This window comes from Egretta garzetta, unplaced genomic scaffold (genome assembly GCF_000687185.1).
Source record: "Egretta garzetta isolate BGI_Z169 unplaced genomic scaffold, ASM68718v1 scaffold94, whole genome shotgun sequence".
Taxonomy (NCBI): Eukaryota; Metazoa; Chordata; class Aves; order Pelecaniformes; family Ardeidae; genus Egretta; species Egretta garzetta.
Window position 1 is genome coordinate 5,874,374 of NW_009259683.1, and position 24,704 is coordinate 5,899,077.

The 24,704-nt window shown below is 37.6% G+C and overlaps 1 protein-coding gene across 1 annotated transcript in view; it reads left to right on the forward strand.

Annotated features, from left to right (window-relative positions):
* SKAP2 (src kinase associated phosphoprotein 2) overlaps positions 1–24,704 on the forward strand; it is a 117,138-nt gene that overhangs the window by 80,950 nt on the left and 11,484 nt on the right. The window contains exons 10-11 of the mRNA XM_035894062.1: positions 17,814–17,882; positions 24,489–24,619. Coding sequence (XP_035749955.1) covers positions 17,814–17,882; positions 24,489–24,619 — 200 coding nt within the window. The remainder of the gene's footprint in view (positions 1–17,813; positions 17,883–24,488; positions 24,620–24,704) is intronic.

A 24,704-nucleotide genomic window follows, 5' to 3' on the forward strand; every position in this document is an offset into this window, starting at 1 on the left:
CTCTTAATTTTGGCTGTGATGTGTTGACATAACTAAGTAAAAATAAAGCATAAGTTTGCAATACATTTTAGGTGATTAAAGCATCTTTTTCTCTTCCATAAATGTGCTTTAATAGTAATTTGCTTAAAAGGAGTGAAAACCTTATGGCTCTGATGCCTTAGAGCAGTCCTTTTCTTTATCCATAGTGTATTGAAGAGTATTAGACAAAGTACTAGCTGACAAACCTCACAGGAGTAGGCCTTATTTGGTCCTTGTATAGCTGTTCATCTAAACTTGATGGTAAAGGAGCATGCTCCACTTTGGTCTCTTCTGCCTTAATTAGGCCTGATTAGTTGCATTTAATTCCAGTTGGCTGTCCTTTCTATTTTCCCAGGTAAGTGAATTGCTCTTTCTTCTTTTCCTGGTCAAAGGGTGGAGCATCATTATCCCTGCTGTTTCCTGACTTAATAATACAGAGCAAATAAGGAATTCTGAAATCCTGTTAAGAAAACAGAAAAAGATAATTTTTTGTACAGCCCAAAAGCTATGCTAAGCTCTGGAATGCAGAAGACAAATATGCTAGATCCCTGTGAAGATGGAGAAGAAATTTATCTTCACTTTGTTTTTATCCTCAAAGCATCTTGATGTTAGAGGCCTCTGATCCTCTGTTTCTGCAGATCCAGAATTTCAGGCACACAGCTCATTGTACTTTGATATTATTTATTTGACTATAATTTACGAATTCTCAAGTAAGTAAAATTTTGCATTTCTGTGGTTCTCCAGTGTTTTTTATATCAGCATTTCAGAAGCAAATGAAGCCAGTTCATGATGCAGTCCATTTTGTAATGCTGGGTTTGGTATTTGAATAAAGTGTTTGGATTAAAAAGAAGATATGGAAATTTTGCACAGTTTGAAAATTGGGAGTTTTGGAGAGCTGCTGCAGTAATCAGAACTGACTGATGCTGCGTTCTCTAGCTATCACATTGCTTAGCTATTTTTTTCCCCTGCTTGTGGCAGGAGACAGTGTCGATGAATTTTCCAGGCAGGAGCTGAATAGCTTCAAACCAGTATCCAGAAAGGTAACAGTCTATTAGCCTATTAAAAGCATAGATTTCAGTGGAATTCAATTTATACTGTCTGCTGGCAGGAGGAGCAGGTTGATAGTTGGAGGGGGTACAAAGAGAGGTGGGAAAATTAATCTTTTGATCTATTAAGTCACTTTCTTCTTTAATAGCACATACAAATTCATATTTATCACAGAAGCATCATTTTCCTGGTTCTCAGTATTAGTCAGTGTTTTACTGTGGTTGTTCAGGTAGAGTAAAAAAACGTCAGAACTGCTAAAGAACTGCCAAAGATTTCCCAACTTGTAAAACCTTCCTTGCAAGATTCTTCAGGAAAAGAAAGCTTTATACTGTCTTAACAAGCTAAGCTTTTGTCTTTTTGTTTTTTAATAAAAACACAGAGCAAAACTTGGTTAAGGAAAACTAAAAATATTGTCGATAAAGGCCCATTTTTTGCATAATTAGCTATTTATTTTCTACCTTAGTACACTCAATATAATTTTGCAGTCCACAGCTGGATATTATAAGCTGTAACATAACACAACTTCTAAAACTGTAGTATTAAATAACTGTGTGTGTGTGTAGAGCTACCTAGATGCACAGTTTTTAGGTTAGTGGTGTTTTAAACAATGGAGTTATCCTCGTCAGGAGAGAGAACACTTGCCAGCTTTAAAGATGTTGTCATCTATTACAGCCCTTGAAGACCAAATTTTTTTTTTATTAACTTAGGGTTTCAGTGATGTAATTTTTAAAGGCCTTCAGTACTGTCTTCTGTGGTTTCACATCTGTATGGAGCACGTACCCAAAACTGCAATGCTAACTACTGCCTGCCACCTTGATTCTCTCTACAACCATAGCGCAGTTTGTGTACTGTCTATAACACTCTTGCACAATAGGAGAAAAGAGGTGTTAATCTAAGATAACATTCTTATCTTAATTTTCAATCTTGTGTTGTCTTTTTTCTTCTGTTTTCTTTCTGCTCACAAACTTGCATTATAGCTGTAGTTTCCATAGCGTACAGTATGGTTTCCATTAAAATGTTTCTAAAGATAAGGTTTGATTCTTACTTTGGTGATGCTTAGTTTGTGCGTGGAGATAAAAAGCTGCCCTTACAGAATAGGTAAGGTTGGAAATCCTGAAGCAATGTGATGTGACACAAGGCTGGCACTGCTGGCTTTGTGCCATATCTTAGCCTGTCTGAAACAGAGAGCTTTGGGGTGAGAGAGAGGTAGGGACAGTGAAATTCAGTGCTGTGGTGATCTCTACCTAAGGGAACTGCTGTGGAGAACTAACCCAGCCAACACAACTTGCATCAGTTCTTAGTGTGCTGTAAATTAAATTTTGGGATTGATTCCATCTCTGATTGGGCCAAGGATCGTGGTCAAGCAAAGCTCAGGTATCCAGTTCAGTTTAAGGTGTAGTTGGAAGCTTAGCTAGGGAAGCTGTAACTAGGGCAAGGCTCAAGGTAAGAAATGTCTTAAGTTTTATACCACAGGAAGTGTGCTACGCAAAGAAACACTTTTTAATTTGTTATTTTAAACAAGGTATTTTAAATAGTTTTCAAATTATATTGATGTTGTTTTGGAACTTTTTCTGACCTTGTGCATGAGGGTAGGGAATGATCATCCATCCTGCCTGTGTCTTATGGTTGTCTCTTTAAGCAGCTTTGTCATCCTAATTTTTTCTAACAGTTAACCTCTGCAGTTAAGCAGCATAACTTAATACCATCCTCATCCTCTCTTGTTGCTGGATTGCTTGAGCTTTGAAGAGGAAAATTGTTTTTATGATGATGTACCCCTTTCGTGAGCATGGGCGGGGGGGGGGCGGGGAAGAATGTGATCTCTGATTTACCTCTTCCTGGGAAGAAGGAAGCAATGACTATGTAGTGGAGTTTGAGTGTAAGTTTGATCTGTCACTTGTGAACACCGACTCATAGCAAATATTTGTGTTCTCAAAATGTAGTGTCAGATGTATTGACTTTTTGGCACTAGAAGTGAAGATTTCACAGCGCTGTGTTAATGAAAATGCCTTTTCAGGAGACTTTTGCTTATTTTAGAGTTTTCAATATATCACATTCAGGGTCTGTGGGCCCAACATAGCATTTGGTGTCAAGCAGTCCCAGTTGTGGGTTGCAGTTGTAAAATTAGTTCTTAAAACCAGCAAGTTAAAATGAAGAAACTGTTAATTGGTCATTGTAAACCAGAGCAGTAGCTTGAAGTCAGCAGAGACACAAGTGATTATGGAATTTGAGATGTTACTTGTGATCATTGCTGTTAAGTCAATATATTATATACCCTGGTATGTTGTCCAAATTCTACCCAACATTTGTTGCTTGCCTCAAGTAGTTAGGGAATTCTTCATTTCTTGTCCACAGAAGTTGTATATGATGTTGATGTGGTATCAGGTTTTTATTATTTTTTTCCACAGAAAGAATTGGTAAATTAAGTGCTTTCAAAGTATGAAGTATAAGTAGGGTCTGGAACATTTGAAGCTGAAAAGACCAGATGGAAGATCAGCATTTATGAGGACAGTACTAAAGATGAGTTTCCAAAGTAATTGCTGGAAGTGTTTTGTATAATTTCCATTAAAACATCTTTCAGATTCAAGAATACAGCAAGGGAATTTTTTCCTTTTAAAGTAGTGAGGATAGGCCATTCTTCAATCCAATTTTTTTTCAAAGATTTGATCTCAGTGTTGTTAAAAAATTAATATTTTTTACTTGTTTAGCCATCGTGTTATTATGGAATATTTTTGCCCATAATATCTTGCTGATAGGTGGAGTACCAGAATAAGGAGAAGAGGGTACTACAGGGCTTACTCAGTTTGCTGTAATCAAAAGTAATTAAAATAATACAAAAGCAGTGAAAAGCAGATGTAAATTACCTTTTGGTGCCAAGGAATAGTAAAGATTTTTTTTTTTCTGTCCAAGATGTGTGGTTTTGTTGTCTTGATCACTGGGGTTTGGGGTCTACTAAGTGTCTTTGATTATATGCCAGACAGGGAAATAATTGAAAAACAACCTCTTTCAGCTGTGTATTGCTGAATTCCAACTGCTATGATGAAATGGAGCTGTGTCTGACTTCTCTGTCACTCTGGATTTTGAGGCAGTACACTTGTGGGATTTATATATACCTTGGAGTGTCCTTCAGCTAGTACTAAATGCTCACGAGACATGAGTTATGAATCCAGACAACTTTTTGTATTTAAAGACACTGCATCCAGAAGGCAGTTAGGAACTTGATACCTGGACCTCAGCTTTTGTTTGCCACAAGAGCTTGGGCTTTATCTTCAGTTAATGTAATCCTACATCTAAAGAGGGAACCTTTTCTTTCCATTGATGTTAGGTGTCAGTGATGGAAGAGGAGGTAAGACAATCTGGTGTAGCTGAAAAGAATGAGATGTCCATTGAGTGGGAAGTGGCAAGTCTTTGGGAGGAAAAATAAGGTTCACGGGCTCTTCTGTGTTTCTTGTAAAGTGAATATAAAGTGGTGGTCTGTGACAAACAGGTGGCCCATAGCTGTCAGGAAGCCTACTGTCCGTGATGCAATGCAACCTCTGCCCCCCGTCACACACACATTCACAAACGTGTAAGTGAGGAGGGCAATAAAAATGGAATAATAACTGAAGATTCATATTTAGTCTTGATACGCATGTGAGGGGTATAGTCACTGGTTGGACGTGGGGTAGGGTTGTCTACTGAGAAATACTCTTAGGAAAGAGTATTCTTTATTTAGTAATGTACTCCTGCTGCGGAAAGCTTGGTCAGCATGAAATTCAAAACCGCTAATTACAATTTCTACAGTAAACAGAAAATGTGTGCTGTTAAGTTTAGGCATTTGTTCTCCTCTCTTTGAACTGCATGCAAAGCTTCATAGTTTTCAGACATTTAACTCATAGGTTTCAGAGTTTGCAAGTGGAGAAAATAGTAGTGACCTTCTGAAGTTGTGGTCAACTGTTACAATAAATTAAGGGAGTTCATGTTGGAAAGCTGTGTTTATCAAAGTCTTGGGTTATCAAAGGCTGAATTTTATTTCTGTATTTCAGAGTTTTAAAAAAAAACAAAAACAACACCCTAAAGCCCAATCAGACACCCCCCAAATAAACCAGGAATAGATTGTTTAATCTGCATTGTCTATTAGCATTTTGATGCTTGTTTACTTAAAATTAGAAGGCATAACTTAATAATATCTAAAAAGCAAGTATTTTTAATCATGCAGCTTCATGTTTAAAGAACTCTTTCAAAAACTAATTAGCACACAACTCAGTGAAAGGAATTTACTTACTGAAATAAGGTATTTTAATGCAAGTACTGATCAATCACTTTCATATAATTTTCTGTGCAGCAGCACTAAACAATGTTTGACGCTATTGATTTGTAAAACCAATCTGATGTGAACAGTATGTGACAGAAGTTATTTGTTATTAAGAGATAGAATCCTGTCTGAGAAAAGCTTGTCATCCTGGCGAGAAAAAAGATCACACAAAGTAATTTCACTTGTATCATAGTTTTTTCAGCATTGACTCTGTTTCTGACAGCTGGCTTCATGTTAAATGTGAACAAAGCTTTGTTTATGCATGCATGTCTTCAATGGGTTATGGACCCAAAGTTCGTTCTTTTGAAAGCAAAGTAGTTTTCTTTGCTAGCACTGTTTTTATCTAATTAAGAAGCGGTGCAATAATTCTAATTCAAAGCATTCAGAAGAAATGGCTTGGTATGTGAGATAGTTTATCAACCATAAATTTGAGGAATTGCTGTAGTTTAGCAAGTTCAAAGCAAAATGTCAATTGTATTATGTATATTTATGAAAATAGAAATGTTGGGCTTGCTGTACTGCTTGAGTATAACTGTGATGAATACTGTATAGGTAGATCAAGGAACCTTTACTTTTTGAATTTGTGACGAATGACTGCATATCAGGCTATTAAAACCATTAGGCGGAGTTTTTTGAGAAACAAGAGCAACCAGAGGTTATACAGTGCCTCAGGCTATCACTTCTCAACTTTTCTGGTTTCCACAAGGTAGCTATTAAAGAACCATAATTTATACAACTGGATTCTCAAATAAGACCCAGCAAGGTGGGCTTTAAAGGCTGACTTAATCATTCTGTTACTGTAGATACTAATCTCTTATTTGAATTTTTCAGCCTTAAGTAAGGCATCAGCGTAAAACCTTCTGTGTATGTCTTTTTCTCTCAGTGGGCTTTTTATCTGCTCCTCACTTTCCTTCCCACTCTCCTCAAAATGGAGAAATTAGCCAAACAAAATATTACTAATTAACTAGGGCTTCATGAATTTTGCTGGCCACATGCACGTATACCTGATTTGCTTGTGTGTTACAGTGTGCTGTGTTTGCAATGGATGTCATGTGTAGTTTACACATGTACAGGGAAGGCAACATAGGAAAAGGCTGCCTATTTCCTTGTCTTGGCTGCTGCTCCCTGGGCCGGGTAGGAATCTTTGAAAGAAGCAGGTTGGTTGCTCCTAGGAAAGGAAAATGGTCAGCAGGGTACAGCTCCCAGACTGCAGTGGACCAGGCAGAGGGGGCAAGATGCAGGAGCCTGCTGTGCCCTGGAGAGAGAGAGGGATGCTCCAGGGAAGTGCAGGGTGCAGGTACACAGACTAGCTTCAGCAGCAGAGGGAAGAATGTTTTCTTAAGAGGCCAGAAGAGACTGAGGAAAGTTTTTGGCAAGTCAGTGAGATTTGGATTAGGCAGCAAGGTAGGAGGAAAATTTTCTCATCCAGAAAGGGGATGGTTGGCACAGGGGATATTTTGTTTCAGCCCTTTTTTTGAAGTCTGCTTTTTCCTAGCAGATCTTGGTTTCCTCCAACCTAAAAACTCCGAGTTTGTGTCCTAATGAAAACTAGTCTAATCTTATGAGCTTTCAATATCCTTAAGGAATTGGTTCCAGTACTTCTGTCTGTGGTTTGTGGAAGGGTTTTGTCTTAGTAGGCTGTAACAGTTAATCTGTGCTTGAATCTTGAAGGCAATAGTGAGTAAAACTGGAAATTAAAGGCAGGAATCTCATTTTCAAAACAAGGCACTGTCTACAGAAAGGCCTGTGGACCCTAGCATGAAGGCCGTCCTTCCATTGTCCCGAAATATACTGAATCTATACTTGCTTCTATACCTGCCTCAAATTTATTTCCTTAAGAAGTGAGGCACCCCCATTACTAAATATTGAACAGCAGTTTCAGGTAATTCAATAAACAAAAGTTCAAGACGGATATAATTTTGTCATAATTTCCGTATGTGTCTTAAGATCCAATTCCTAGTTAAACTGCCTATCTCAGGCCTACAAATGGTGGCTCTTACAGTGTAGCTGGGACTGCGTGGCATCTCTTGCATGAGAGCTGGAAAGCACTGGCTGCAAGGGAATTCAAGTGATCTGGGACTCTGGGAGCCCTGGATTTTTCTGCATGCCAGTCCCACGGTAACACAGTGAGCTACCTGGGGAGAAGTTGTCATCTGCTGCTTATGAACTATTTCCAGATCCCTGTTGTACTACCTCATCTCTCTGAGGTGCGTCACAGTATGTGGTGTGTAGGGGTAGTAAGATCTGGCATCCAGAGTTGCTGGTCCCATTCTGGTCCTTATGTATGAGAATGGGATGGTATTTTTAAAAATTAATGTGGGAATGTTACCCAAAACATGGTATGTGTAAATGGTCTGTGTTGCAGCTATAATTTTCTGCTTATTTCTGATTTAACCTGATTTTTGTTTACTAGTGAATCATACCAAGAACATTTTTACAATTGCTTTATTTCATCATTTAAGCTGGAGAAAGGATTTAGCGTAGTTGACATAATTTAATTTGATGGCATGGGCCATAAACAGTGAAAAGAGGCAGTGGTGTGGGTTTGTTACTTTTCATGAAAATACCCGAAGGGTGAAAGCTGCTGAATTTTTTTTTTTTGTCAATGTGTGGTTAATGATCAACACAGAGAATGCAAAAACGTCTTGGTGGAACGTTTTTAAAGGAGTTATAAGAGAAGCATCTGGGAGCCAGACTTTTCTTGTGGAAATATGCCAACAACTGTATTGTGTTTCCTTTCACTAAAGTGAGCTACGCTGAAATGCCTTGTCTTCTGTCCCTTTTTTGAGTAAGTTCATTTCTGGAATCAGACTATAAATTTGAATGCTTTAACCCTGCAGATTATTAAAGGATATTATGTGGTTTAAACAAGATGCTTTCTTTATGAATTCTATGTATGTAAATATTATGTCAAGTCACATTTGTCACAATTAGGGATATGTAGTTTTCAGAAATGGTTTTAAAATTTATATCTTGCTGCTGATCAACGAGTATGGGAAACTTTACTTGACATTTACAGACTTTTTTTTCTGTGTATCATATAAATTTAAGCCTGAGAAATATAACCCCTGTACATGGTTGTCAAATAACACTGTAGTACACTTATACAGTATAGATTAATTAATTGCATATTTGATTGCTAGATGTATTTACACAGAGAACTATTTATATTTTCTATGTAGATTTTAATAGCCACCACATTTATTTTAGCAAAACATTTTAATAATAAGGTTTATAAAATGTCATGTTGAACACTTAAACTATTTACATAACTAAGAGCTATTACGGGTTGAGGGAACAAACAAATTTATTTTAGTTACAGTGAATTCACATAAATCTTTGTTATGTTTATATATAAGAATGTACTTATGTGCATGCTACACGTATTTAGGCAAGCAATATCTAGCACAAATTCCTGTGAACCTACAACACAACCACGGTATCAACTGCAAAATCATTGTTTGTTTTGTTCCTTTGAGCTACTAATTTGCATTCTGTCCAATAATTGCAACTACTTTTTTGGGAGGCTGAGGGGGGACAGAGGGAGCATTTTTTGTTAATCAGCTAAATAATAGAGCGTGTAGAAACATTAAACCCCAGAAGCTTTCCTTTACATTGTTGAGGCCTGTTAAGAACAGTATCTGAAAATATTTTATTCCTTTGAATGTTTAAGTACAGATTTAGGTAAGATGCCTAATGCCTTGATTTTTTTTTTTTTTATGCCAAATTTGAGGCTTTAGGAACATTTTTAGAAGTGGAGCCAAAATTGTGCTTTTGTTTGAAGCTAACATGAAACTTTAACTTCAGAGATGCTTCTGTTCAGGTGTGGAAGTTACCTAATCTCTTGATCAAAAAAATAAGGTAACATTTTAAAAATCGCCTAATCAAACTTCAGGAGTTTGTAAGGAGCTGGATTCTGAAGTCACTTAGGAAATTATCACCTTGTTTGATGGCCTATCAAATAATCTTTTGTTTTCTAAATTTAATAAATTCTGACCAGTTCACTTAGCATATAGGATTAGACAGTTCCGAGAGACTTGATTTCTGAAAACAAACCCCTGAAATAGTGACTTTAATTGTAAATACAAAGTGTCTGCGAGTATAAAAATGGTAAAAGAATGAATGAGTTTCTGGAAGTGGATCTCTGTGTAATTTCTTTTATTCTTCATTACAATTATTGTGTGCATATCCACGATTGAACTTGCTTGTGATGACCTTTATCTTTTCTCTTGAGAAGAATTACTATTATCAGGTCTTTCTTCATGAGGAAATAAAAAGGTCAGTGCAAAACCCATCCCTTATTTCTATGCAGTGCACATTGCACTTTGGCGTATTTGTATTGAATTTTATTAATAATAATTAGATCATTTTTTCAAAGAAATTTTAGTATTTCAAAATTAGACATTCTAAATGGTCTTTCCTGGTATGTACTCCTGTTTTTCCTGCCTTTTTCTACCTCCTCTCCACCCAAGCTTGCTATTGGTATAGCTAAGGTTTTACATACTTCTTATTCCTCCTAATTCTGTCAGACTAGCTAATTCTTTTCCTCCTGTAACCTTAAATTGACAAACTGTTAATTCTTTTGTGTCTGTTTATCTAAGAAAAAAAAAGAGAATGTAGAGAATGTAAACGTTGTTGCTTTTTTTTAAATTGGAGATTTAAAATTTGTTGTTTGGAAGACTAGAGGTAGGAACTGCACAACTAAGTTGATTCAGCTGTCACTCAAAACATGACTGAAGATTGCTTGTTTGAAAGGACACTCCAGGCAGGAAGCTGAGTTCATGAAATCTTAATACATTCAAAACTAAACCCAGGAATTGTCTGTACCTCTGTGGGTTGTTCAGTTGCCCTAATGAACGTATTCTGTTCTGTCGCTCAGGTGACTGAGTATGTTTTTCCTGCTATTGTGATACTTTGCTCTTAAAGCCTGAAAGGGCATTGTGAAGCCCTGGAAACACTGACTTTCATACAGACAACCTCCATGTTTGGTAAATGAAGAAAATTTGTGGGGTCTGAAGAGGGGTAGAGTCTGTATATGAATTGGTTGTGACTACAGAATGGGGCAAGGACAGGGAAGGAAAGGCCCTGGGACACTTGGTACTGGAGAAAGAAAAAGAACAAGGAAAGGTGCTAACTTATATTCAGGTCTCAAAAAGTAGGGCAAGTAAGTAGAGGAAAGCATGCTCCTACATTTCCTGAAAACTTGGTAAAGTTATGAACAGTAGAGTGAGAAGATCCACTTTGCAACAAGCGTGGACAACCTTGCCAACAGTGCTCAATTTTCGGTCTTGCGCATGGGTAACTATTTTTCCTGCAAGGACAGAGACGTGCTCTTTGATCACTTAGTCTTCATGCTTTCTGCTAGAAAAAATATTTTGTTGCTTGTTTTTTCCAGTAAACTAGTGAGAAGTCATATAGTATCTTCCTGCTTTTAAAAATACGTTTTTTTAATCCATTGCCCTAGTATATTTATGTGGATGGGTATGTGTGTGATGATCTAGGAGAAATGCAGTGTCTCTTTCACAGATGTGTTCAGAAAGAGATTTTTTTTCTCAAACAGTTCTCCAAACTTATTTCTCTATACTACTTCACTCTGTTGTTATTCTTCATAGCAATAGTTATACGATCCAAACAACATTCTGCACAAGACTAGAGAAACTACAGCCTTAAAGTGTGTTTTGTATTTGTCCCTAGTGGGACTGGGATTTTTTTGGTTTACTTCACTCTTTAGTTTAGCAAATGCTGTAACTCCAAAATGCTTTTGTTAGGAAGGGAATGTTATATCTGCTTTTTGGTTTTGATTAAGCCAAACCATAACATATGCTTGGATTCACTGGGTGGTGTCACAGGAAGGTGGTTTTAAGAGGGTTTTCTTTTTCTTTTTTTTTTTTTTTTTTTTTTTTTTTTTTTTCTCCCCCTCCTAGAAGATGGCTAAGTGACATTCCAGGACTCCAATATCACTTTCTCTCCTTCTTGCCTCCTTTTCCTGCAGCACTGATCCTGAGTTAATTTATAACAAAATCTACCTAGTCTTTTCTGTGAGGATGAGGAGGTAACTTTTCCAAGGTCTTTTCAATAGGAGGTAGTGCTTTAATTTTAGGTGAGATGGCTGGTTTGGTTATTCAGATTGCTTGCACAATTGGGAGTAACAGCGGTGCACAGTAGCACCTTTTCAAGATACAGAGTGCAACTGAGGGGGATAAAAAAGCGCAGGATTTTTCAAGGAATTCAGGAAACCTCACATCTGGAGACTTGGCAAGATCTGGACAAAACTGAGTCATTTGAGCTAATCCCGTTCTATAAAGTCATTAGCTTCAGCTGTCTCATATGTGAACTATTAAAATACACAGACCCTTATAAACTGCTGCTGAATAGCTTAGTATGGAGTACCAAAAGAAGCCAAATGCTGTTTCCTAGAAACTTGATCTAACTTTCAGAGCAGGGTGTTAGACTAAGCAATTTCCACTGGTCCTGTCTATCCCAAAGTATTTTGTGATTCTAGCTTTTTCACTTTGCACAGCCAGTGCTATTTATTTGAGGCCATTGGGAGGTCAGTACATTGTCAGTAGTAATAACAGGCTTCTGTTACTGTCTACTGGTTGGACAGTGCGGTGCATATACTAAACCTTACTATAGAATTTAAATAATGGTTGTTTTTAAAGAGCTAATTAAAACTTGGGCAAAAACTGTTAGTTGGAGGTCTCATCCAGTTTAGTGGATATTATATTTGAATGAAACCTTTTGCCTCCATCTTGGAATCAGACTTGGATCACATGAGTTGGAAAGGAATTTGGGCTAGGAATCATCATGGGTTATCCTCAACTAAAAATAAAGCAGTGTGCATAATATTTTTCATTAAAATATATTTTTATATTGTTCATAACCTGGAGGTCTCTTTCTGTATTCTGTTGGAATACAATTCTGTATTGTCTGTTTCCCATCGTATTTCTGAGCACAGTGGTGACCATTTATTCAGATGCAACTTCTGCTTCTGCTCATACTTTGATGTCACCTCATCTGCAATCCCAGTGTTTAACCTGTGTCTGGGTCACCCTGTTTCTGTCTGTCTCCTCTGCTTCTGTTGTGGAAATCGTTTTGTTTTTTTTTTTTTTCACTTAGGTTTGTCATGTAGGAATATAACTTCTCTGTTTGAGCCATTGGGTGGTAACTAGCTGACCCATAGGAGTAAGATAAGAATTGTTCTCTCTTCTGTCATGGTAGGAAATTATTACATTTATAATCTCTTCTCTAAATAGCAACCAGCTTGTTTCCCACTTCTGTCACTGTCCTGGAGGCATTTTCGTCCCCAAACCATGCACCCCAGTACAGTCAGATGGAGCTTTAATAAAACAATAGTCTGTCTCCCCCTCGCTGCCACCCCCCAGATTTCACACCCTGAGCATAGCACTGTTTTCAGCGGCCTTTTCCAAGCTGTTTCATTTTATTTTTTTTTTACAGTGTGCACCAGAGTGCTACTGGGAATGCAGGGTGAAATGTCAAGAAGTTGTGTGTAAATCTTCAAGTAATCTGTCATGTCCAGGAGGGACTGGGGGAAAGGGACAGATCTTTTGGAATACTGGAGGATTATCAAAGCTAGAGTTTTGCTACTTGGATTTGGAGATCTCTCCCTACCGAATGGGTGCATCTGGAGTCTAAAAGAAGACACCAGAAAGGAAAATACCTGCCATTATAAATACACACACCAAGGCAAATAAGCCTAGCATCAAGCACCACATGGAGGATCTCTGGGTTATCAAGCTGCTTAGGCTAAAACCCCGTAAGAGTTTGGGTGAAGTGTATAGGCAGGTACAGGTGTGTATGTAGTGAGAATACTGCAGAGGACCCCCTCCCCAAGGCTGGGGAACACTGCCTCAAGTAAGACAGCTTGCCAGCCCTGCCTAAAACAGGGTGTTAATTCTTTTTCCTTTGACCCCAGCTGGTCTCTAGCCTTCACTACTAACACTAGCAGAAGGTGTCAGTTTGGCCAAATTATAAAAATTATTTGTTAATAAATTTTGCATGTTTATTGCTCCTTCATTGGAATTCTTAAATGTTTTGCTAAACATATAATCTTGTTCGTAAAACAAACAAACAAACAAAAAAAAGCCAGTTCTCACTATTTTTTTTTTTTTTTTAAAATTACCTAGCTGGATTGATTTATGTTCCTTATTACAGTAATAACCCATCTGTTACAGGGTTAGGTCAATTAATAAAATTATAAATCTGGGAATTTGTGCAGAGTCATTATTTGGTAGCAAAAAAGCAGCGTGGAGGAACAATGGCATGGTAACACCAAGATTATTGCATCTTTTACTTTTTCTTGCACAAAGCGGTATAGACCCATGATGTTCAATGTCAACAGAGTTCTTCACATACACACCTTTTTGTTTGCATGCATCTGTCATCCCCGCTGAGTACAACAGTAATGACATTGTGATTTTTTTATTTTAATTGATTATTGAATAATGCAAGTATTTTTGTGGGGGTCTGTCTTACAAGACCTGTTTGTATGCTTATAACCTGATACCACAGTGAGATTTCAAATGAGGATATATTAATGTGCATTACAAGCGTGTGATTGCTTGTATCGTTATGAAATAGATGAGAAATTAATTCACTGCAGTGGTTTTTACCTGAACTGATCAAAACATCTTCCAATAATTTTTCTAATAATTTGTGATTGGAATAACAGCTTCACATGTTGTAGGGTTCCATGCTGCAACCGAGAGGCATATAAATACAAGCTGCTTATTTGCAAGAAGCTTCCAGATTTGCAATATGATTGCTATGGAAACCACACAATGAAAACCTTATAACCATCTGTGTGGTTTGGTAGATTTTGCTGCATAGCTGAGCTGTTTTTGTTTACTGTTACTGAAGTGTTGAATAGAATATATTAACCCATAAACTGGGATTATCCAAAGTATAAACTAGTATTGTGCAATAACTATGTGTCAGAAAAGGCAGTAGAATACCAATTAATAATGCCATTAAATTAGAGTTTAATGTAAAAAGATGGTTAAGTAATGTGTTAGTAGAGGACATTGCTAAGTTTATGCATATTTATCGTGGGGATACCACATTCCATTGAAGGAATGCACTGTTCAAGCCAAATTCTTACCTATTTTATACTGAAGTAGTCTGATTTTTTTTTTTTTTCCCCCCCCTCCCCCTTTAAGGAAAAGAAATTGGAAGGAAAAAATCAATGGATTAATGTAAAAAACTCGGCTAGTGTAGAATTAATTGTTCACTTTTAAAATTGTGGGGATGGTAGAATCATCTATGACTGGGTGATTATTTTTCTGTTTTTTCTTCAGACTGCAAATTAAATACGTAAATTATTTTCAACAACTTTCATGGACTAACTGAAAAAATCCCTTAACAGACACAGTTAGTTCCTTGTTGCATTGTCACCACAAGAATTTTGTAGGTTGTGTGCCGTTAAGAGTCTCTGAGTGCCAGCAGAATATAGATCATAAGCTGTATCCCAAGGGTTCTTTGGATCTACAGCTCTGGAGGAGTTCACTGGTTTGATTAGCATTGATTAGTCTCATTTTGGTGTAGTGAGAAGGTAGAGAAGAGTATTTCTCTCACTGCAGTGGTAGTGATGGTGTGAAGAGATACAGAGGAAACGTAGCAGATTATTTTAAAGGTCTGCATGACTCTCTTACACAGTATCTTAATAATACAGATGGACTTCTACTGTATTTTTTTATTTTAATTTTTTTCATCCTTTGTCTCTGTTCCATGTTGCAACACAAGCTTTACTAGTTGCATCTGACTACAGCTGTAATTCCTGGGGTAACTGAGGTTGCTTTGTTTAAAGGACATCTCCTGCACATAGTTATTGCTTCAGGACATAACACCAGAAAACACTATTAAGAACCATAGGTTCTTTTTTACTGCCCTAAGCCAAGCCTGTTACATCTGCTCGACTGTAAGCATGATTGCATTAGCTAGTAGTGTGGACCATTTGCAACAGATTATAAAGCACAAGCTGAGGACCTGATGTTCGTGCTGTGCGTGTTTCAGAAGAGGTTTCCAATGGAGTCACTTTAGTCTGGTTCCATGGACTGAATGACCATTAGCAGCTGGACCATGGTCCATATGCTTCTGGAGTGCCTCTTCCAATCTAATTGCACCTGAAACTTTGTCCTCTCTGTGACAACTCTGTGGTGTAAAGTGAAGTGGGGTAAGTGGGGATGGTTGGGTTCCAAACCTGTGTGCTAATACGGACAGCCTTTGAATTTGGGACCTTTTCTGTATTCAAAGAGCCTTCGTTCAGACATTTTTTTCATGTTCAAATACAGATCTGGTGAACTCCTGTTTCTAGGAAATAGGTTTTTCAGGAAGGGGAATGCATATGTTCTAAACTTTTCCATTAAACCACAATGTGATCTACATGTATTCAACTGTACCTTGTGAAAAAATCTCTTCAAACTTCCTCTGCTGTTTTACTTCAGTTGAAATACCCTCTACTAAAGCGAGTCCTCAGTTTAAGCTAGTCTGATGACCATGACAGTGATAGAGTTAAAATCCACAGTACTTTCAACACTGCAGTTGATGTAGGTCCAAACATTCAGTAACATGTAATATCAACATTTATTTAATCAATGTATAATACTGTGTGTTGGATGAAACTGGGTTGGTTCTGGGAAAAGGGAGCAAACCTAGAAAATGTGACTGATAATGGGATAATGTTACCTGCGAGTGGTGTAGTAGTGGTGGGAAGCCACAGAATGACAGTGCCTCCTAGTGCTCCGGACAGCGCATCGGAATGCATTTTTGCCATTTATGCATCAATTGTGAGTGCTTAAAATAAACAAATGAGTGTTCTTGGAAATGTGCAACAAGCCTTATGCCAAGTTGGGGGAATAAATTTGAATGCAGTAAATAGTTTGAAGTGTTTTGTGTTGTGCCGCTGCTTCAGATTTTCCCTGTTCTATTGGGGTTTTTTTGTTTTTTTCCTTTGGCTCAAATAATCATCTATATTCATCTCAAACAGACTTTCAGCTAGTCAGGAGTCAGGCAGCAAAAAACTTCGCGCTGGCTTGGTAGGGCAGAAGTTCAAAACTCTTTGTAGAGTGAATCTCATGATGTAATTGTAATATTTGTAGGACTGCGTATATAGGTTAGCAGCAATTATGCATACTCATTTCAACAGGTCTACTCTTGTGCTTTAAACATCTGCTTTTATGTCTGCAGGAACAGTCTTGTGGATAGATCAAATTTTTACAAGGCTAAAAATCCTTTGAACTGTTGATATCAAATTCACTCTTTGTCAAAGTAGATAGGCAATTACATAAAAGTTGCACAATAAGGACCCTTTTAAAAGCTATGAGTTCTGTATCTGTCGTCTGTCATTAATAACATATCAAAATTAGTTGCTGAAATGTGTGCCTTAAAAAGAAGCATGAATATCTGTATAAGATGTGATGAGTAGCAAACCCAAATACTATAAATGTGTTAAAAGTCCAATTCTTGTTTGAGAAGTGGGTTTATCAATATACTTTCCTCACGCAGTATAGCAGCTTTGCCAGTTTTGATAGACTCTAAAAGCCAAGCTAAATCTGTTTCTGCTTCCTTATGAACCTAAAGAAAGAATACCCTCACATTTTGCCTCATCAACAGAATTGTTGACTCTGAAATGTGAGGAGCAGATATTATGTCCCTGTCCTGAGTGGAGCGTGGCTTTACTTAAGTGAGGGTGTGGGCATGAGAGAGTTCCCTGTCTGTGCTGGGCAAGGAGTATGGAGCACATCTTTTGGAACTGCCTGTGGGGATTTCAGAGTTTTCCAAGCCTGCTAGCCAGAAAACATGCTTCAGAGCTGATCACTGCCAGGCTTTCTCTTTTCTTGTCTCCTAAACTTGCACTGAATTATTTGATACAGTCTGGCTTGCTTAAAACCATGGTCAGGCACAGTAGGCAGGAGCACTGAATGCATAGCATCTGTAATGGCTGCATTCCCATCATGCAGGTGTCCAGCTAGTGTGTCTGTCTGACAGTGTTGAAAGTAAGATGTCCTCTGCCTTCTACACATACTTCTCTTAAGAACTTCTAAATTCTTGCATGGGCTGGGGATCCCTTTTCAATCCTCGGTTTCCTTTTCTTTATCCTGGCAAGAAATGTACGTAGCAGAACAGGACCCTCATTCTAATTGTCTTGGAGTGACTGAAAAACAGCAGAACTGCAGCTCTGTATTACTGCATTCGGAGCAGAGTGAAAAGGGAAACAGATGTTCACAATTGAGATTTTGAAAGAAAGCTCTTCGAGTGTTTGGATGGGTGGGGGGAAACCACAGAAATAACAACGCTCCAACTTCTGTACAAATGCAAAATAGTAAACAGGGCTTACGATCTGGAAAAGTAGAGTGTGGCTTTCAGACTAATGTGGGCTGTAATTCCTGTCAGCTGAGGTGTCCCTTCAGAGTTTCATTTGCAGTTATGTGTTTTGCAGAAGAACGTGTGCCTTCCAAAGCTGAAGTGCCAAGAAAACCGAGCCAGGAGAAAGTTACCACTGTTTCAGGTAATTAAAATCTTTCCTCTTCATTTTATGTATGCACTTTCTTTTTACCTTTATTTTCTTGTCTCTTCCCTTTGCTGTTTTAAAATAATGTTTTTATAGCTCTGTAAAGCTGTCTTTTTCACCTGGGTATTTGATGGCAGCAAAACTGCTTAGCACCACTTAGGATGCATGAAAACCACTTGAGAAGGATTTATAAAGTAAGCCAATTTATACAAGGTATTCCTTCCTGAATTACTTTGTAATGACTCAATTAGCTTTCGTTTCTGCACAAAGGAGATTTAGTTGCATAAATTAGCTTATCATCATTGAGGAAGTGTCACTGCTAAAGGACAGTTTATAGATACAACATGCAGTTGCTGTCAAACCTATAAGAATGTAATATAGACATCTGTGTATACTTTGTGCTTGAGCAGAACAGACTTCTGCCATTCAGAGACTAACAGGGGACAACAAGTTGCCCAAGGGACTGGCAATGTAGACGTCTCTGAAAAGGTCAACTTGACACAGGCTCTGACAATCGACCCAAAGCTCTGTCTTCTTTGATAAAAATCAGATAAACTTAAGACCACTAATTGATCTGCAGCCTGTTTAAATGTTGGCCATGCATATCTTCATTGCATATGATTACCACAGAAAGCAAATGAATTGGGTAAGAAATGCCAGAGTCCAGTGACAGCAGCATAAAAATTGGAAAAGGACACAAATGCCCAGAAAGGCTGTGAAGGATATTCTCTCAGCTTTAGCTGGCAAACTGCCCTTGTGCTAATTATCTCTGGGGCTGGAAAAATAACTGCATACACCATCTAAAGTCACATGGCCAGACAACTTTTCTTGACAGAAAGGTATTTCCAGTTATGCTTAAAAACAAGATATATATGTACTTCAAGGGCACAGACCTTTAGATAAACTATTGGTGATTTGACACAGCAAGTAGAGAAGACTTGCTTCTTATCAGACCTTACACCTTTTTGAGATCTGCTGCATTGTAACTGTGACCCGTGCTGACATGCAATCTGGCTCTCCTTCCCCCATCGTACATAATACACATAATTCTTTCAGGGCTGTCAAGGAAAGGGTGGGCGAGAAGAGTTCCTTTAGGAAGTAGCTCTGCAGTGCTCTTCCTGTTGCAGCATGTGGAGAGGAAACAGAGGCCTGATTTCCTGACCCATACAGGAAAGCAGGAACAGGTTGCTGTTAGGACTTTTGGGTTGCTTTTCTTGGAAAGGAAACGGGAGCCAAGTCATCAGATGCTGTTAGCATTGTGCTCTGCTAAAAACATGTGTAAAACAACATGACTCATTACAGCCTTAATATTTAGCACTCATTTAGACATTACCGTAATTATAAGAGTGTGTTGTCATAATGGAGCGTGGGGTCAATCCAATTATCAAGTTGCCAACAGCATTTTTTTTTCCTGCTAATGTATCTTCTTGAAGTTCTAAATGGTTGTACTTGTTAAGAAATCAAAACCTTAGCACCTTTATTTCTGAAAAGTTTCACCTGCTATGAGCACAGCCTTATCAGTCTTACTAGTATTTGTGCGATGTCCTTGAAAATACCATAACAGTTCTTCTCAGATATCAGATTAATTTCAAGCAATAATTTTCTGATCTGATCTTACTCAGTTAACTATTTTTAACACTGGAAATTTGTTTGACTTCTAGGGCTGAGTTGACATGAGTATTTCTGATAGGCATCACATCATAAATATCTAACCCGACTCAAGAATATTTCATGATTTTCCCCACAAACACCACATACATTCTTAAATTTAATTTATTGCCTAGCTTTATTAAACCTGAATTTCATAGAAAATATTCTTCAAATTGTCTGTGAGCTTAGCCTGACAAGTGCAAAAAACCCTTTTTTCCTACTCTTTTCTTGCCCTAACTTATCTCTACTTCAGTTAATGTGCAGACTTGAGTTCTTTTTATTCCTCTAGTCTTGATGCTGACTGTTGCTGCTGGATAGCTTTATGTTAATTACTAGTGACCTAATTATTTAAAAATACCAAAGGATTGAAGAGTTTCAACTATACAATATGGCTTGCTGGGTCTTTTTTGCTACCACTATCTACCCATTATCATTTCCACAATTTCAGTAAGTGTTATGTTCTATGCTGTCCCAGTGTAAATACCTTGATTTTGGAGTAACTAAGGAACAGGGGAAGGGAAGTGAGAAAGGTTAGACTGAACAGATTGGGCTAGATTAGAGATTGAGTCCAAATAAATACACTACAATTATTTTGTCCTTATTTCACAGTTTCTCTGGTATGTGGGAAAAGGGGCAAGTTAAGTAAGTTACAGGCATTCTTTGCAGTTAAGGACATCATCACAACAAAAAAATAACTGTGTTCTTTAATAGGTGATGTCTCATCTGGGCATTGAGACTCAACACTGAGAGTCTAAATCACTTGTGTAAGACAGAGTCATTCTGGTAGTGTTAATTTTGAACCTCACCTGTCTCTCCCATCTTTAAGCCTTCAGTATGGTAAATATTGAGAGTGTAATCACCAAAAGGGGTTACAGTTCATCTCTTTCAAATATTGTTAAGTAGCCCAGACTAGTAATCTTCAAATCTGATGCTATAAACTTTTGAAGATCTTCTGATCAAGAGTCAAGGAATATGAATCAGAATGGCAAACTGTTTAATATACTGAGCAGTGGGCCATGGGGGCGAAAGGAAAACACACAGACATATTCCTTCATTCCACAAGCAATGCATAACCAGGTAATAATACTAGCTCTAAGTTACTACCATAGTAGGGTTTGCTAATTTAGATGCCCTCAATGTTAGAATAGAAGATCGGTGGAAACTGGGCTAAGTCGCATTTATTCTAATGTTTTACATTTCCATAATTGGGGTGTAACTCCTGGTTTGGTTTTTTTTGGTTTTTGGTTTTTTTTTTTTTGTTTAAGTCTTCTGTCAGGTTTGTGCTCAGAAATGCCAAGTGCCAAAATTGTCACCAGGTAGGGGGCAGGAATGGAACAGCCTGCAGTTAGATTGGCTTAGGCTGCAATGAGACAGCACACTTAAATCCCTCTGAAATATGTACTCTTAATCTGTTTTTCCAGGTTTTGGTTTTTTCTGTTTATTGAGGCTGTTAGAATATTCTTATAATTTTTTTTTCCCCTTGAGTAATCCATGGGCATTCCTAAGTTTTAAACAGTCTACAATATTTGAAGTGCATGCTTGAGTAATATACTTGTCAGATTTTATTTACCTGAACTGTTCACCTTTCTTTCTTCAAGCATGTATTGTCAGGTGCCAGTATTTTTCAGTGAAATAAGCAGCCTGAGCCTACTGTCAGGAGGGCTGGCAGCCATTGCTGTTTGATCTGTCAAATAAACTCTGAAGTGTTTTCATATTGGACAAAAATACCTGTTGTTCCTATTACTGTTACTGGAAAAAACAGAGATGGCAGAAGAAAACCATGAGGAATTCTTTATGGAAGAGTTTTGGAAACTGTTGGATAGTTGTTCATCCAGATAGCTGTCTTGGAATGAAAGAAGTATTTCCTGGAGAAACAACCTATCTAAAATCCTGCTCAGACATTTCTTGTGATTGGTAATAAAAGCAGTGGGTAGGTGAAAACAAACTGCTTTCTACCCTCTGCTACACATTTATTTTTTTTTATCATGTCTTATGCATATTTGTGGCCTAAGTGACCATGCCTTTGAAATATGACTGACTTTAGTTTTGCCATTATGTTACCATATTTTTTTAAGGCACACAACGTTTCAGTGTATGAGAAGAGAGTGTAATTGTGACAGAGTAATGCCAGCAAATCAATACCTTTTGAATGTTAACTCTAATGGGCCCATAAGTTCTTGATGCTAAATCCACCAGCTGTTTTCAGGTATTACATGTGTTTAAGAAGCTCCACATAATTTCATTACCACATAAATACCAAATCCTTTACCCAGGTCTCCTGGTTTTGTTTTATTTGGTTCTTCAGAGGCAATCAAATGAAATTTGGCAGGGTCCTTTCCAACTGAAAGAGAGGCTGAAGTAAGAAAGAATGGGCTTGTGTTTTGCAGAGGTTTCTGCAGCTTTTTTTTGTTCTACCTCTGTGTTTGTGAAGCACTGTGAATAATTTTAGGAAGCTTTTTGCCCTTTAGATGTTTAGATTCTGAAGTTAAATTTATAATTGGCTTTTATGCATGTGTAGTTGCAGTTACAGAATTTGGAGAAGCTTGTGCTGGTGGGTGTGAGAGGGGATTTAGAATTTGAAATTAACACTTGTGAAAGACCATCATAGTTGTTCACAAACTTACACCAGCACTTTCTCTCCCTGTTTTCCATTTCTGTGCTCCTGGCATACTTGTATATGTTTTTCAGAGAAATGTGGCTTTCTAATTTAAACAACTCTGTCTTATGTTGAATTCACAAATGAGGGCACAGAGCCATGGTTAGTCTTTGGGCAACGTCTTCACTGTTGCAATGAGCTTATTTTAAAACACATCTATTCCAGTGTTGCTGTGTTATTCGTTGAGTTGCTTTCCCACTTAAGGCTTAATTAAATGCTCATGATGAACATCTAGGGAGAGATGTCTCACCCACTGTGGGATCTCTTCTGTTGCTGATGTTCCCCATGTAGCTCCTGTTAATGTTAACAGGCATTACTTCAGGCACATAAAACTAAGAACAGATCTCAAAGTGATAAAGGTCAGTGTGAAAAGTCATGATTAGTTTCAATGCAATTCTGAAGAAGTAGAAGTCCCGATTAATGTATTTTAAACCAAATCAATAAGACAACTGCTGAAAGTTTTGAAAGGTGGGATATAATGAAATAGCTCTTTTAGTTTTTTCTCACGTGGGCTTACATTATCTTTTACGAGATAGAGCTGGGAACTGTGATCAATGCAGTATCAAAAGACTGGCAAGAGATTCCAGTGTAATATTTATCACAAATTAATTTGGCGCTAACCTGTGTTACTGATTATAATTATCTAGTCCTAAATTGGTGAATAATGAGCTGACAAATAGGAAGGGCCAAAATTTGGAGGTGCAACATTTAAAACTGATTCCGCCTTCCTCTTGAAATCATTCTGTCTATGCATTTTACAATAGTAAAATCTCTTGTTTCTGAATGGTTGGGAGTTTTTATATATATGTATATATAGCTGATTTTGGTGTGATGACAGATGAATTTGTGCACTGGTAGTCAGAACGCCCCCTAGTGCCATATAGCAAAGTGGTAGCTACTAATCACCAGTTCATGGAAAATTAAATGGTGGCTAACTTGCACAGCAGCTTTGAATTCAAGGTTGTGAATATTTAGCCTTATGACAGTATTGCCATCAAAACAAGATAGCATAGAATACAGACTGAAGTGGATAAACAGAAAACAAGCTCTTCTTGCTCATACAGAGAGTATTCAAATTAAAATCTAAGCGTCTGTCAAAATAGGGAAAACCACAGGTTGAATACTGCTATTTTTTTTTATAGCGTGACCCTTTCTCTCACTTGATACTTGATATTTTAGCAGGATTTTTTCAGTAATAAAATGAACCAATCATGATTAAATTGTAAACTATAAATAATGGCATAGAGTGCTAACGACATGCAAATGTAACTGGTATATGTTGGAATAACCAGCAAGCCTGCTGTTCAAGGATCATATAACAAAACTAAGATGACAGCCTTGATCCAGCCAGTTCAGTGATATTTATGTTATCAGAATTAGAAGATAGCTTTCCAGTGATGTAAATTATTAGTACATATACATTCTGTCTGGTTAGTGTATACATAATGTAACCGGTCATCTTAGTGGTATTGCTTACATTCTTTTTGCATTAACTCATCCCACTCCATTCTCATGGAATTAAAAACAGGAAATAGTTTGCAGTGTAACAGAAGCACCCAGTGTATTTAACCGTGTGTAAGCACTGTGTTTCAATAGATGTACTCTGTATTGTAAGTGTATGACAAAGCATTTATTACTGTGTTATTGCCGTATTACAGAGCAAAGAGTGCTAAATAATCAATCAGTTAATGGTCTGTATGGCAGCTTGAACACAGCACATCCATTGTGCTTATGCTGTTAGAAGGATGAGTTTATGACTGTAGTGTAGTTGCATGTTTAGCCAGAGCTTAATGTCCTAAACTGGAGCTGACACAAATATTTTTAAAATGCAGCTTCAGCAACAGTTTCCAAGTTCTCCAATATTTCAGAAGGAACAATCAAGGATTATCTCAAAGGTTCTCAGAGAAGTTATTTACTTTTGTTGGAGCAGGAGAGGGAAGGGGGAGCGTATCACAAAATACTTACTTTGGCTTCCTTTCACAGATTATTAATTATATTCTAGCAATTTTATCAGTTTCAAGTTGAGATACAAATACGGCTTGCTAGAAATAGAGCGAAACTAGCTGCTTAAGTTGCAGCTGCAAAATGCTTTGAAAACCTGTAGCTACATGTCTTTGAGTGATACAACTTGCCAGTGAAGGACTCGCACATTAAACTTGGTTTCCACTTGCTTTTGTGGTATGAAGGAGCTGTTTCTAAAAAGAGGAGTAAGAAATGTGCACTAATAAATCGCTTTCTAGTATCTGGAGGTTGAAAGAGTAACTTCAATCCCTCAATCTTTCTCCTTTTCTAATTAGATGCTGCTCTCTGTGCAGAAGGCAAAAATACCGATTACGCCAATTTTTATCAAGGTTTGTGGGACTGCACAGGAGATGTACCTGATGAGTTGACATTTAAACGTGGTGACGTTATCTACATTCTCAGCAAGGTATGGCGTGCTACTGGGGCTACGTAGCTGTAAAAAGAGAGCCATGGCAGAAGGGCACATTCCCACAGTTCTATGGGGGGAAATT